The following is a 14,882-nucleotide window of genomic DNA, read 5'->3' on the forward strand; positions in this document are numbered from 1 at the left end:
TAAAATAGGGGAACTTCCTGTGGGGACCAGCACTTGAGCAGTGTGGTTGAGCTAAATTGCTGCTTTGCTGCTGATTCCTAAAAAGCTACGGAAGGCTTTTTGTGCAGCTCAGGTTTTAATGGTTGACTTCATAGGTACTTCTGGCTCTCAAGAGACCCAAAACTCTGGTCTGGGCCTGAGTCTTTACATCAAACTGCATCCTATGCAATTCTATATTCCTGACCAGTCTCCTCTGAGTGGTCCTTTGCTGATAGGGGTGCAGATAAGCTGTCCTTGCTGTGCCCCAGTGTTTTTCTGGTGGGCCTGTCTCCCCCACAGCCTGTGCTGCAAACACTTCCCATGGGCTGGGCCGTGCACTGGTCCCTTGTGATGACTCACTGGTCTCTGAGTGGCTCCTTTTCTTCAGTTATTGTGGCTCCTTGCTCCTATGTGGGTCCATGGGAACCCTATTAGTAGTCTTGCTGGTGTGGGGGTCACCAAGGCCCTCTTCTCCCCTGTAGCCTCCAAGCAACTTCATCCAAAGGGCACAGCTGCAGCTTTTGCAGGCTCCTGCTCTGTGTGCTCAGCAGCTCCAGCCTGGATGCAGCTGAGGCTTGAAACATTCATAGTGGTTTTTTCTTTCTCTCATTATGGCCTCTCCCACCTTCATGTACTCCATAGGTCTCTTCTCTTCCCCTGAGCTCTAGTGGCCCCAGCTTGGCTGTCATTGCTTTTTTATAGTTGTAAATTGGTTGATTTGTGGGAGAGAGTGACACTGGGGACCATCTATTCTGCCATCTTGACTGGAAGTCCCACAATCAATTTTTAGACATTTCATCCCACATAAGAAATGCTGTATCCTTTAGCTGTCACCCCCTCCTTGTCTCCCTGTTCCCCGCCCTAGGCAACACCTAATCTACTTTCTGTCTATAGATTTGCCTACTCTGGACATTTCACATAAATGAAATCATACAATACATGGTTCTTTGTGCCTGGCTTCTTTCATTTAGCATAATGTTTTCAACATTCGTCCATGATATAGCAGGAATCAGTACTTTATTCCTTTTCATTGTCAAATAATATTTTGTTGTGTGGACATCTCACATGTTATTTACCTGCCCATTAGTTGATGGACCTGTGGGTTGCTTCCAGACCTTTCATGGACCCTCTTGTGAGCGCAGTGCACATTGGCAGACAACATATGCTTGTCTGTGGAGAGCCGCACTGGGCACCCCTCCCAGCTGGGTTCTGCCACATTTCCCTCAGCACCATCCTCACTCTGTCCCCTCACTGTGCTAGAGCAGAGCTGCTTTCTCTCAAGAAGGCAGGGAATGACTCCCTTCTCATGTGCCCCTAATAGCTCTGCTGCTCCTGTCATCTCCACATCCTTCTCCACAGAACAGGCTGGTACAGAAGCCATGACAGCTTCTCTATGAGCTCTTGCTGAGCCGAGATGCCAACTCAGTTTCTTTCTTTCTTTCTTTTTCTTTTTTTTTTTTTGGTGGCTGGCCAGTACAGGGATCAAACCCTGGACCTTGGTGTTATCAGCCAGTCCCCCAGATGCCAACTCATGTGATTCAGAACTCATGTTGCAAGTGACAGAAACCCAATTCAAATCAAAGTTAACAGCAAAAATGGAAGCTAAAAAGATTAGGAGGATGTCTGTTATTTCAGGTGGACCCAGGGGATCAAATCACATCATCAATGACCCACTTTCTCTCTCCTCCACCTCCCTCCTTCTCGTTCCCTGTCTGTGTCTTCCCATCTCTTGGCACTGCTCTTCTCTCTGTGGGCTTTATTCTCAGGTAGGCCATCCCCAGGTGGAACAAGATGGCCACCAGCAGCTCTGGACATATATTCTACCAGCTTAGTACCCAGTGGAAAGAGAGTTTTTCTTTCCCAAGAGTTCCAGCAGAAGTTCTGGATTTGAAACTCATTAGTCAGGCTTGGGTCATGTGTCCACATATGAACCAACGATTTTGGCCAGAAGATGGAATGCTCTGATTGGCTAGGTCTGGATCCTGGGCCCACCCCTCATCTGGAAGTCAGCTCACCTCAACCTCATGGACTAAGATCGGGGAAGAGGGAGCTCCCCAAAAGAAAATCAAGAGGTAATAAATGCTGGACACACATAGCAAATGTCACTGGTGCCACCCTAGGAACTGGCCCATCTGGGGCCTGCCCACCAGTTTACTATACACATTCAGATATGCCTAAACCCTAATTGTGGACATTCCTAGGCTGCAGCTGAGATCCCTGCAGCATATGGTAAATTAACTCCTTACAAGATTCTAGAAACTGATAGCCAAGATATTAGCCCCTAATAAGGGTTTGTAATTGAAAATGAACAAAGTCTTAGCCTAAGAAATGTTGACATAATGGTGGAATTAGAGGCTTTATGGCAGGACAGTAGAGAAAACCTTTTGAATTCTAGAGGCCTTTTGGAGACCCAGAGGCTTCTTAAGTAGGTGCCCATTTATCCCACCCATGCGTAGGGTCTAAATGTCCTTGACTTAATTCCATCGTAATTCCTCCATGCCAGATGAGCAGTCAGGATGGGGGAGGTATCCGAGGGGCTAGGGAGACACAGACAAGGGTCCAGGTAGGGAGGAGAGAGTCTGTGGTAGGCAGCAGCACGACATAGCTCTTCCTGAGATCCCCCTTCACTCTGTCTCCCCTGTTCCTTGTTCCTTTGTCACCATGGTGACTACCGATGCCCCCTCCTCCTCATCCCCTCTCTGCTTACGCTGGTCCCCAGACCCCACCAATCTTTGTCTGGCCAACTTCACAGAGCGTTGCCAGCCTCTCCTGACATCACTCATCCCGGCACCCAGCTTGGCCTTCTTTTCGCCCCCCACCCCTCTCCCACCTCACTTCCCTGCTCGCAGGCCTCTGTCTTGTACTTTCCTTAATCTTGATCCAGGCTTTAGCTAAATCCCCATCTTCCTTCAAGAAGTTGTATGAAAATTAGATTTTTGCTACTCTAACCTGATTTGAAATGCATTAAGAGATCTTTCTCTTGAAACACCTCCAGGTGAGGCAATTTGTGAAGGGAAGAAACATTCCTTACTGCTGCTTCTGTGCTTAAACATTGTTAGAGAGTGAATCACATTCTATTTTTGTACTGGGAGTGTTTTCTGTTTAAAGAAATCCCCCAGCATGTCTCTGAGTGAAATAGAGGCTCTATCACAAAGGAAATAACAACTCAAGTTCAGAGATTGTGAGCTGGTGGCCCCATGGACTTTTGTTAGGTCCATAGAGTAGCTAAAGAAAATTGAACCAACATTTAAAAATCAGCAGGTAGCACATGAAAGTCTGGATTTCCACCTGCCCTTGAACTGGACGTGGGGCCTCTATCTCCACATGGTGAAAATGGGGTGTGGGGAGGGGAGAGATGCACAGGGACTGTCTGCTTTACTGGCTCTTCATTTCCTGTCAGCTACACCTGGCCAGCTCCCCTCTTTTACCTGACCCACCTGGGCCCCCCTCCTGGCATTTGAATTTTTCCTTTTTTTCTTCAGCTGGCCAGTGAGGGTATCTGAACCCTTGACCTTGGTGTTACAACATCATACTCTAACAAATTGAGCTAAACAAAGCTAGCCTTTAAACTTTTTTTTTTGGCAGCTGGCCGCTATGGGATGGCATTGTTTTTGACCCTCATCCTAACTGATCTGTTTGGAGAATCAGACTTGTCCCTTAGTGTGTGTGGTTTGCTTTGGGCAGCCATTTAAAGTTCTTTGAAGTTAGCCTGATACCTGAGGGCAGGTGAGCTTTCTACCACCCACTGCACTTCCAGAGTCTTCCAATCAAAGGCCTCATCCTTTTCTAGGATCAAGCTCAGGCCAGCTCAGATACCAAGGGCCTCGTGTATTTGAGGATACAGAATTTGACCAGAAGGGAAAGTCAGTGAGAGTGAACTGTAATCTCTCTCTGTCCAGCCGCCTCCTCTTCCATATTCCAGCTCCTGTCTCAGGATGGGCCACAGCATCCTGGTCTTCAGAAAAAGGCTCAGATATGGCTGACTTAAGAGGGAAGACCCGCCGTTGCCAGTTACAGACTCACTCTCCTGACTGGGGGACCTAGTAGAGGATGTGGGGTGGGGCCCAGAGGCAGCTGTCCAGGTCTGAAGTATGGATTTCTTACCACTCAAGAAAACGGCAGGTGTGGAACAGGTGGGTTGGTGAGGACTTACATTCTGTTCCCTCTCAAAGACATTCTCTGTCTCAGCCTTTGGTGACGGGAAGTGAGAGAATGGTTAGAATAAAAAGGTAGGTTTGTAAGCAAAAAAACTTTGAAGCTGCTACCCCTATGTGTACACATACAGAGGGGCATACAGTGGGGCCAAATACAGTAACAGTTCTTTTCACATATGTTATCAAAACAACTCTGAATTTCCATCCACAAACCCAAATAGATAAGATGTAGCATATTTCTCTGTTCACTTGAAGTCAGCTTTCAGCTCCTGGCCACACTTGGTCTCTGCCACCTTCTGGCTGAGTAAACTCAAGGCAATTCCTGGACCTCTCTGAGTCTTTCATTTGCAAAGTGCATGTTATGGGCTGAATTGTCTCCTCAAAATTCGTATGTTGAAGACCTAACCCCAAGTTCTTCGGAATGTGACCTTATTAGGAGACAGGGCCTTTAAAGAAGTGATTAATTGAAAATGAGGCCTTAATCCAATCTGACTGGTGTCCCTATAAGAGGAGGAAATCCAGATGCATACCAAAATACCAGGGGTGTGCACACACAGACTGTGTGAGGACACAAGAAGGTGGCCACCTGCAAGGCAAGGAGAGAGGCCTCGGGAGATACCAACCTTGCCAACACCTTGATCTCAGGCTTCCAGCCTCCAGATCGTGAGCAAATACACGTCTGTTGTTTAAGCCCCCCAGTCTGTGGTATGTTGTTATGGCAGCCCGAGCTAACACAGTCGGGATGGTAATAGCACTCCTTCATGGGGTGGTTGTGGGATGAAACAGATGACAAAGTGTACTGGTCAGGGCATGATACACCATAGGTATTCGATAAAGGTGAGGACGCCCCTCTTTCCCCTTTCCAAGAACCTTCCACAGGACACTTTAGCTGGCAGATCCCCTCTCAGATCACCCGGGCATCCTTTTGTTTATTTGATCAATCACTCAGTTTCCCTGAAGCACTGATGGGGCTCCTGTGGACTCGGGATTGGCTCCCAGGAATGGGGTGGTCATGCAGCCACACTAGTAGTTGTTTTGGCATCTCCAGGCCCCGAAACCAGAGCTGGGTGCTCAGAGAAGAGCTGCCCAGTAGTTGGGAGCAAGCGTCTGGCACTGGCCCTTTCTGGGGAGGAGGGAAGCTCCCGGAAACTCCACCGCGCCTCCACCCCCTCCTCCAAGGGTCCCCTTGCTCAGCACTTTCTGCACAGCTTCCTGGTGGCTGTCTTCCAAGGCCTGCTTTCTGTCCCAGGACCTTACAAAGACTCCTTTGATGAAAAGTTTGAGGCAAAGTGGCTGTGTCATTTGATACAAGAGTTGCAAGGGGGTAAAAAGTATAGCTTTCTTCTCCTATTTTTGGGTTTTTTAGCCCAGAGAAAAATGATCAGCTGAATGGAGTTAGGGGTGGAAGTCAGGAAGGAGAGGAAATGCCACCAAGTCGGAGAACTTGAGGTTTCTGTTAGTCCTGTGATTAGCAGCTGGAAGCCCGGAGCGTGACCTGCAAGCTAAGAGGGGCCTCCTGCTCAGCCAGACGCTGCTTCCAGAGCTGGGAGGTGGATGTGGGAGCTCCTTGCCCTGAAGGGGGCCTTGCATCACCCCAGACCACTGGGCTCAGCATCCTCCACGAAGGCCTACTCTAGCGGTCTCCACTCCCCTCAAAATGCACAGCCTGCTCCCTCCCTCCTGTTGGTGGAGTGGAGGCCAAGAACACTCTCTCTGGGTGGGATTTGAGAGGCACCACAAAAGCCACTTACCCCAGGGTCTCCTTCATCCACCTCCAGGGCTGGCATCGTGGGTGCGCCACCAGGACAGTGGCACCCCTTGCTTTGCTTCATGCTCTGTTAGTGCCGCCTTAGGATTCTCACTAGTTTTTGAACAGGGGACCCCGCATCATCCTTTTGCATGGACCCCACAAGTGTACGGATCCTGTCCTCTCCACCTCTCCCAGTCCTTGAAGTTCAGGTCTACGATCTCTTCACTTTCCTGATCTTACTAATACCTCTCCTCTGGGTAGCACCTTGTTATCACATTAATTGTCACTACATCTTGTGAGGGGCTGATACCTCTGGCTCAGGGCCATTTGCAGGGATTTGCCTGATGAACACAGGTCTTTTGATGACACCCCTTTGCTCTGAGGAACAAACATGCCCACCTCCTGACACTTTCTGTAATCCCTGCCTACTTAAGCATAAGAAACGTGCAAGTCCGAAGCCCATCCTCCACTTGGCTCTTACGAGCCACAAAGCCCTCTGAGGGTGCTTAATAAATACTGACTAATGAACCTACAGCTGCTGCTCCTTTGGCTAATAAATCTAAATAAGTCACAGACTTTAAATTATGCAGCAAGACTTGGCCAAAACAGCTTAAAAATGTGGGAGCCCTAGCTTTTCTGCTGTGTCCTGTGGAAAAATCCCATCTTTTAATCATGCTTAACCTTTCTGAAGGAACAGTGGCAATCTTTAAATAATGAATGAATGTATATTAGCAAGATTTTCCAAAAGCTATACACAGGAGCCAGATCAAAAAAAGGGACAGAGGCAGACACAGGCCTGGGGGGATTCCAGAACTTTCTGGTGAATCCCAGAGTGATTTCATCCCAGGGTGAAATCATTTGGTTCCTCAGAAGCCCAGAGCAAGGGCTGGTGGAAGAGCACAGAGGGGGGAGGGGCAGATGTGCTGGCCCCGCCGGCTGTGACAGATGTGGATGGAGACTCCCACAGCACTGCTAAGGGCCACTCACTCAGTTATCCTCTCTCTCTCCTCCTTTTCTATCTTGCCCCCTCATCCTGCCCCCCACCCCTGCCAAGACCCTCCATCCAAGAGCAGTGTCCTCACAACAGAGGATAGGTGAACTGAGTCTCATCACCTGGAGCAGGCTTTCCAGACTTTAGTGTGCATGTGAATCACCCAGGGATGTCATCGAAAAGCATCAGATTTGGTCCAGGTGGGGCCTGGGATGCTATGATTCTAAGAGGCTTCCCCAGTAAATGTTTTTTTTGTTTATTTTTGGGTTTTTTTAATCTCAAAAATTTTTTTTAATTTTAAAATAAAATCAGGGCTTACATTTTTTTATATACAATTTTTTTCTGCATTTCACAAGTTTTAGTAAATTGTATCTTTATTCTTATTCCATCCCAGTGAATGTTGATGCTGCTGGTCCACAGACCACATTGGGGAGAAGGATTTAGGTTTTTCAATTCTGGCCTCACATTAGAATCAGCTGGGGCACTTTTAAGGCTAGGAAGTCACCTCAGGACACCATCTCAGATCAGTTAAATCATAATTAATGAAATCAGACCCTAGGCTTTGTTTTGTACTGAGAGCCTAGTTAATTTACAGGTCACCCAAATGAAGCCTATAAAGCTTAACTGACTTGCTGGCAGTCACCTGCTAAAATGGGATTAGAAATAGACATGGTGGGGAAGTGGCTTTTGGAACCAAGCCTGCTCCCCCTTCTCTCCTGCAGATTTTAGCAGTCTCCCCAAGTCTAGTCTTGTCTTTGGGTTCAGGGTTGCAACCTATGATATTCCATTTGAGGAGCAAGAAAGATTCTCCTATCTTTCTCTCCGTAAGCCTGCCTGAACTTTACTATTAGTGCTTCATTATTTGGGCTAAAGCTGAGTGGACCTTTGTAATGAGTACCATCTGTTACACACAGTTTTTAGCAGCTTATCAGACCTCCCCACCCCCTGCCCCAACTGGCACTGGGCTCTATTCTGTGGCATCTGGAATCAGGATGGGACTCGCCTCCTCCTGCAGCTTTGCATAGAGAGTCATGTCCTTCAGGCAAGCTACTGCCCTGGTTGTGTAAGGTCACGGGGCCTCAGGCGAGGTCAGGAGGAAGGCAGAGCTGCTGCAGGCGTGTGTCCAGGGAAAACCATGACCTTCCTGCTGTGGTATGTGGTCTGTGGTGCTCTTCCTGAAGGCACAGAGCAGCAGTGGGCCAGGCCAGATTGGCTACAGCTGTGCTCTACCCAACTGTCTCTCCCACCAAGGCTCTCAGCTCAGCAGCTCCAGAAGGGAATGGGAAGTGAGCCTTAGAAAGTAGGGATGGCCAATTTTCCAGGCCTGTTACTCTTTACACCATTCACTGGAGCAAGGATGACCCATCTCTCCTGAATACAGCTTATCCACTCCCACCCTGATCTTGGTTTTTGATTTTCTCCTCCTCCTGTTACAGTCTTAACTACCCTTGTGGGCAGCTCTCTCAAGAAGCTTTCCTCTATCATCCTGGGCTCAGGGAGCTCTCTTCCTTTGTTCTCCATCATAACTGAGGTCTGTGTTGATGGCTTCTCTACATTTTTGTTTGTGTTAAACTCATCTCCCCAGTCAAGGTTGTGAGATCCTCCAGAGCAGGGTCTTGGGAGCATGGAAAGAGCATGTGCTTTGAGTCAGACATGAGATCTAGGATGATCCTGGGTAAAAGTCATTTAACTTATGTGAACCTCAGTATCCTCATCTGTGAAAAGGGACTAATATACATTTCTACCTCCAGGATTTTAGTGAAGATAGTCCCTCTTAGCGGAGCATTTAGTGGAGTGCCTGGCACATTGGAGGTGCCTGTATGTTGACTTGTTCTTGAGTTGGTAACTGCATAGCTGTACCTTTTTCCTGTCCTTTGGGTCCCTCTCCCTTTAGATTTTCTGCTTTGCATTTGGACCAGGAGACCTGTACTAAGTTTAGGGGAGTGACTACTAATTCTTTTCATTTTCCTAGAGGATAGACCTTAGGCTACTGGCTTCTAGTCTTCAAGCCCAAAAGAAGGGATTGGGAGTGATATTTTATTCCAACAGCTAAGGGTGTGAGATTAGATGCTAAGTTAACTGCTCAAGGGAGTTAATCTGAAGAGTTTCAGGAAAATGAATGTATTTAAGTCTAGTTTTACTTGGTAACAGGTTGATAGACTAACTGGCCTTATAGCACTTGGTTTGTTTTTTTTATACAAACTCCCAATTCTATCATAACGTAAAGAGGTGGGCCTTAAATTTTTTGCTATCTTGATCTCTTCTTCCTTTCATCTCAATCTCATACCAGAAACCCAGATCAAATGATTGTGACAAGAGACCCATAGCAAAAAGTCTCATTATTGAAAGTTTAATGAGAAATGACAGTTTTATTACTTCCAAGTTAAGTACCTGTCACAGGCGGCTATAAATGGAGGTGGATGTATTGAATTGGGTGGAAATTGAGAAGTCGCCATGGACTTAAATGGCATGATAATGTGTACTGACGTTGAAGTCCCGAGGCAGTCTTTTTTTTCCCACGTGGTTTCACTGAGCATTGCTCAGAGAGCCCAAGACAGAAACCTACTCTTTCATCCCTCTTAAGGCAGAGCTCTATGCCAGGGAAGAGGAGGGGTCAATAAAGACTTGATAGATTGCACAGCTGTGTCCAGGCTCGTTCAGTGTGCTGCATTATCACTAGAGTAGAGTCTCCTATGCCATCACCAGCCAGCAAGTGTGGCCAGGCTGGGCTGGTGAGGTCAGAGCCGCTGACAGTCTGCGGGGGGGGTGGGGGGTGTTGAAGAAGGGGTTGGGGAACTGGCGACTGGGGAGTTGAACTCCTTTTCTTTGTTACATACACGCTGGGCAGCTTCATTTTGAGCCTCCTGGTGAGCCCTCTAGTGTTCAAAGTCTGTTCCTTTTGATTGCGGCTGTATGTTTATTTGGGGGGCTGTGAACATCTCTGCTGTGGACAGCTGCTTACTTGCTTTGTATCTCTGTGTGTGTAAGTCAGTGTCTATGTTTCTAGGTTAGCTGTTCTGCAGTTCTGAGTCTGCATCTGAGTGCTTGAGCTGGAGGTGGGTATGGGGATGTGGGTGTTGTCTTCCTCCCGCTTTTCCAGTAGAGTAGTTCGGGTGACTTTCTCTGGGCCCGTTCAGGTGTTTAATTCCTCCTTCCCTGTGCACTGTAGGAGTCTGACCTTGTTTGGCTCCTTTCTCTCCCAAGGGTTGTACTGCTCAGTGATAGGGATTCCCCTTGCCCACTGGGTTCTGATAGGCCTGTCCTGGGCTACCTGGAGCTTTGATGTCTCTCCTTTTTCATCATATGTTGTCTGAAGGCAGCCCCAAACCCACACGGCTGGCTGTGTATGGTTATGCTCAGGCACCGTGCTAAACGGAACTTCCCCAATGGCCTGGTGATGCAAACATGTAAACATGTCAGGATAGCATAGCTGGAAAGAGCTCGGGAGTCTAGGCTCCTGTGTTAGTTTCCTATTGCTGCTGTAACAAAATACCACAAACTTAGTGACTTAAAACAATGCAGATTTATTCTCTTACAGTTCCAGAGGTCAGAAGTCTAAAATGGGTTGGCAGGGCTGGGCTCCTTCTGGAGGTTCTGGGAGAGAATCCATATTCTCACCTTTTGTAGCTTCTAGAGGCTGACCACATTCCTCCACTTGTGGCTCCACATCACTCCAGCCTCTGCTGCTGTGGTCACTTCTCCTCTCTGACTCTCCCCTCCTGCCTCCCTTTCATAAGGACCCTTGTGATTACATTGGGCCCACCTGGATAATCCAGGATCATCTCCCCATCTCCAGGTCTTTAATTACACCTCAAAGTCCCTTTTGCTATGCAAGGCAACAACATATCCATGATTCTAGGGATTATGACATGGACATCTTTGGGGGGATGACCCCCAAGCCTACCACAGGCTTCCCACACCTCAGAGAAGATCCACGAACATGAGTAGATGTGGTGGAACCCAAGCCAGCTTGGTCATGGTGTGATTCTATGATAGTGGCAAGGCCTTCGAAACTCCTGCTCCCCACAGGTACTTCCCTAACCTGCTGACTTCTGAATTCCTCCTCTCAGGGGATAAAGCATCACCCACAGTGAGAACTCAGGCTCAGTACAAGGGGCCTGAACATGCTTCTTCATACTCAAGTGTAAATGGCTAATAGCAGAGCCCTTGCTAAGAGCAGGTTCTGATTTGAGGGAGGCACAGTGTGGGGGAAGGAGGTGCTGGGGAGGCTGGGAGATACCTTGGATCATGTCCTGGTAACATGCTAGTGTGGGGAGAGGGTCCCAGTGATGGAGAGACCACAGGCACTTGGAAGTATGACCATAAAGCTTTAATCAAACAGAGTAAAATGGCTGCAAGGCAGAACAGGTAGTGCTTGGAGAAGAGAAAGAAGACCATCTCCTTGGTGACATAGATTGTGTGTATGAAGATGAAGCAGTACAGGAACATGGCAAACTGGTTCTGGGGGAGCAGGAGGTCTTGGAAGCCTCCTGAGAACTGTGGGGGAAAGAAGAAAGCGGAGCTGGCAACACCAGGCTGGGCACCAGACACACCTGGTTTCAGTCCTGCTCTGTGACCTCTGGTTCTGGGGGAGCAGGAGGTCTTGGAAGCCTCCTGAGAACTGTGGGGGAAAGAAGAAAGCTGGCAATACCAGGCTGGGCACCAGACACACCTGGTTTCAGTCCTGCTCTGTGACGGGGCAGGTTATCGTCCTCACCTAAAGAAAGGGTAACTAGTGCCCACTGCACAAGATTGAGGAAGAAGAGTGAGATAAAAAATTCCTAGTAAGGAAACTGGAACGTGGGGAACTCATTATGTTTCACTTCTTGAGACTACTCTCATCCCTCCTGACCGGGCACCTGGTCATGCCTCCCTTTCCCTTCTGTTCCATTCTGTCCATCTGAGTCACCTATGTGGGCAGCCTCTCTCTAACGCCAAGATCTCTAGATCTGGATGCTGGGTCTTGAGAGTTCTCTGCACAGTTTGCCCTGACACTCATCCTGGTTTTCTGCACAGTGCAATGATGAGAAGGTGTCTCTTGGGTACAATGACTATTTCTGACTCCCTGGGTCCTGGCACACATCACATGGGTCAGTCCAGAGTCATCTGTCCAGGGTTTGGTCTCTCCTGGAGGCAGGTGCTTAGAGATGGGTGACAGGGCCCCCCTAAGCCCTCAGAGTGCTGGGATTGGGGGAAAGCATCTTGAGTGGTCTGGATGGTTCTGTCTGTGATTTGCTCTCTTCTGAATCTATATAATTGGGGTCTGAGAGACCCCACTTTTCTTTTTCTTTTTTGTAAATTTCTTCTACAGTTTGACAGACCCCATTGTAATTGTAGAAAGCATCAATGTATAAGAAAGGCAAAAGCTGAAATGATTATTTTGATCTATAGTTCAGCCATCACCCATGGTTTATTCTTTAAAATATTAGTTAAAATCATGTCACATTTTTTAAAAGCAGCCAGATGGCCTAAACTAGCTATAAACACACTCGAAGAAGTATTTTCAACACAACAAAATCTATCCATTCATCTATCCATCCATCTACCCACTCAGAAAAAGAGAAGACAGGGAGCTTCAAAATCAAGTCAGCTATCTACCTTTTGGTAAATGCACAAAATGTAAAACACTTCTGTAAGCTATTACCAAATGCTGGTGGCTTGGACACAACATTGTTGAAGCAATTAAATAAAATGCAAGGACAACTAAATAAAACTGGGAGTGGCAGAGAATGACTTCATTGATGGCACCTCTAAAATGAATAGCAAGGAAAGTTGAAGATCAGAGGAAGAAACCCAGTGTTCTAACGGGACTGAAGGGCTGCACTGACCTCGAGGTTCTGTGCAGGCTCAGTATGGCTCTGGCCCCAGGGACTCTGTGGTGCTTTTCTGCAGTCTGCATATGTTTTCAGTCTGAAATGCTGATGGGTTATCGTTGTGATTTTGATAACAAAAACGCATTTGTGAAACCCTTTAGACTTTCAAAAACACTTTCAATGGCCTATTTTTTGAGTAGAAGACAGAAAACAGATCTATACACCAAGGGTTTCCATCTCATCTCTCAAGGAGAAAGATTTTCTAACTAAAAAGAAGAATAAATATGGTTAGGGGGAGACACAGATGAAGGACATAGTACAGTACCATATCTGCTTCAATTTGTGACAATTTTTATCCCAGGTTAACGTGAAAAACCACAGACTGGAAATGGAACTTATGAGAATTCAAAAATATTAGGAAATGTGCCAGAATCTTAGAGACAGGCAAATATTTTTTAGATTTTCAAAAAGAGAGGGGAAAAGATGGATTCTGGAAATCCTGGCTCAATATTCTTGAGTTGGCTCAGTGAAATCACTTAGTCATAATTAGGCAGATATTTTGTGAGCAAGGAAAAAGGGCAATTGGTTAGGATTCAACACGTGTTCATTCAAAACAAATCATGCAAAGCCAACCCTATTTTCTTAAAAAAATAAAAATAAAAAATAATCGACCAGTCAATTGGAGAAATGCTGTAGGTAATGTAATATCTTAGTTCTGGGAAGCCACTTGACAGTCTCAGGATAGTTTTTTGGATGAGGTGGAGAAATGTGAGCTATATAAAATGTAACTAAGGAGTACTGATTAATGGAACACTGCTAACCTGTAGGGAGATCTTTTAGTGGTATTTATTTTAGGTCATATCCTCCTCAATAATTATAGCGATGACTTGGATAAAGACAGAAGGCAAGCTTCTCAGAATTGAGGATGACTCAGAGCTGGGAAGCACAGCTAATACATTACATCCCAATAAAATTGAAAAGTGATGAATATAAGTTGCTGCATTTGGGTCAAGAAGTGAATTGCATGAGTACATAAAAATGGTAATAGCTAACATTTCATTGAGTGCTTACCTAATGCGCTGGGCTCATTGCAAAGTGCATGCTCTCCTTTAATCCTCGCAATGACCCCATGAGGTAGGTACTATCTTGTGCATGAGCAAACCAAGGCTCAGAGAGGATTTGTAACTTGTCCAGTTTCATGCGATTTATATATAGTGGAGCCAGGATCTTAACCTAGGATTGTCTGACTTTAGCCCACGAAACGCTGCTTTAAACAATAACATCTTCTATCACTGAGTGCTTGTGATGGCCTAGCCACTGTGCTAAGCACGTCACATCCCATCTAATCTCAAGTAGGCGTCCTTATCCCCTTCTAGTACAGATCAGTGGAGAGCGGTACATTTCTTGTGAAAAGATGGCTGTTTCAGTTGACTACAAGGCAGGTGACCTGTGTGGGCAGGTGATGGCTCTATTAAAACCCACTGGCCAGACTACAGTGGGGATTCTGGGTCTAGTGTCCAGGTATCACTTGTTGAGAGACACAGGGAGAAATTGAGAGTGGTGGAAAGCCGGTCGTGGAACTCTATTAAAACCCACTGGCCAGACTACAGTGGGGATTCTGGGTCTAGTGTCCAGGTATCACATGTTGAGAGACACAGGGAGAAATTGAGAGTGGTGGAAAGCCGGTCGTGGAGCAAGTGTTGAAGACTTTTCCCTAGTAAGAGGGCTATTAAGTGGGCTGTTGGGTGGACGACATGGTTCTGGGGCCCCTCCTAGCCTCGACTGTCCTCAGAGAGTCGGATCTCAGCTTAACACGGAAGCTGTGTCTGGCAGAGCACGGCCATGCCACATTGTGGCAGTCCCAGGCCATTTCTTGAAGGGACCCGAGACAGCAGGGCCTGCAGGCGGCTGGTGTGCACGCTCAGCCAGGGCGGGTAAGGAGGGCTCCCTCCGCCTCCAGCGCCCCTCCCCGTGTCACCTACCGTGCGGGGCGCCGCCTGCTGCTGCAGCCGCTCCATCACCTCCTCGTGCTGCCTCTGCCGCTCGTTCTCTTCGTGCAGGCACCTGAGCCGCGTGAGCTCGAACTCCATGCGCGCCTTCTCCAGCTCCAGCTCCAGCTCGTCCTTGCGCTCTGGCCGCGGGGCGGGGGCAGGGGC

General features: G+C 47.4%; 1 protein-coding gene across 1 annotated transcript in view; it reads right to left on the reverse strand.

The window, feature by feature from the left end:
- Nucleotides 1-9,527: 9,527 nt before the first annotated feature.
- Nucleotides 9,528-14,882, reverse strand: part of TMEM247 (transmembrane protein 247) — a 7,348-nt gene continuing 1,993 nt past the window's right edge. Inside the window, exons 3-5 of the mRNA XM_008580430.1 lie at nucleotides 14,709-14,857; nucleotides 11,222-11,410; nucleotides 9,528-9,668 (exon numbers count right to left, since the gene is read on the reverse strand). Of these exons, the coding sequence (XP_008578652.1) occupies nucleotides 9,528-9,668; nucleotides 11,222-11,410; nucleotides 14,709-14,857 (479 nt within the window). The remainder of the gene's footprint in view (nucleotides 9,669-11,221; nucleotides 11,411-14,708; nucleotides 14,858-14,882) is intronic.

This window comes from Galeopterus variegatus, unplaced genomic scaffold (genome assembly GCF_000696425.1).
Source record: "Galeopterus variegatus unplaced genomic scaffold, G_variegatus-3.0.2 Scaffold2089, whole genome shotgun sequence".
Classification (NCBI taxonomy): domain Eukaryota; kingdom Metazoa; phylum Chordata; class Mammalia; order Dermoptera; family Cynocephalidae; genus Galeopterus; species Galeopterus variegatus.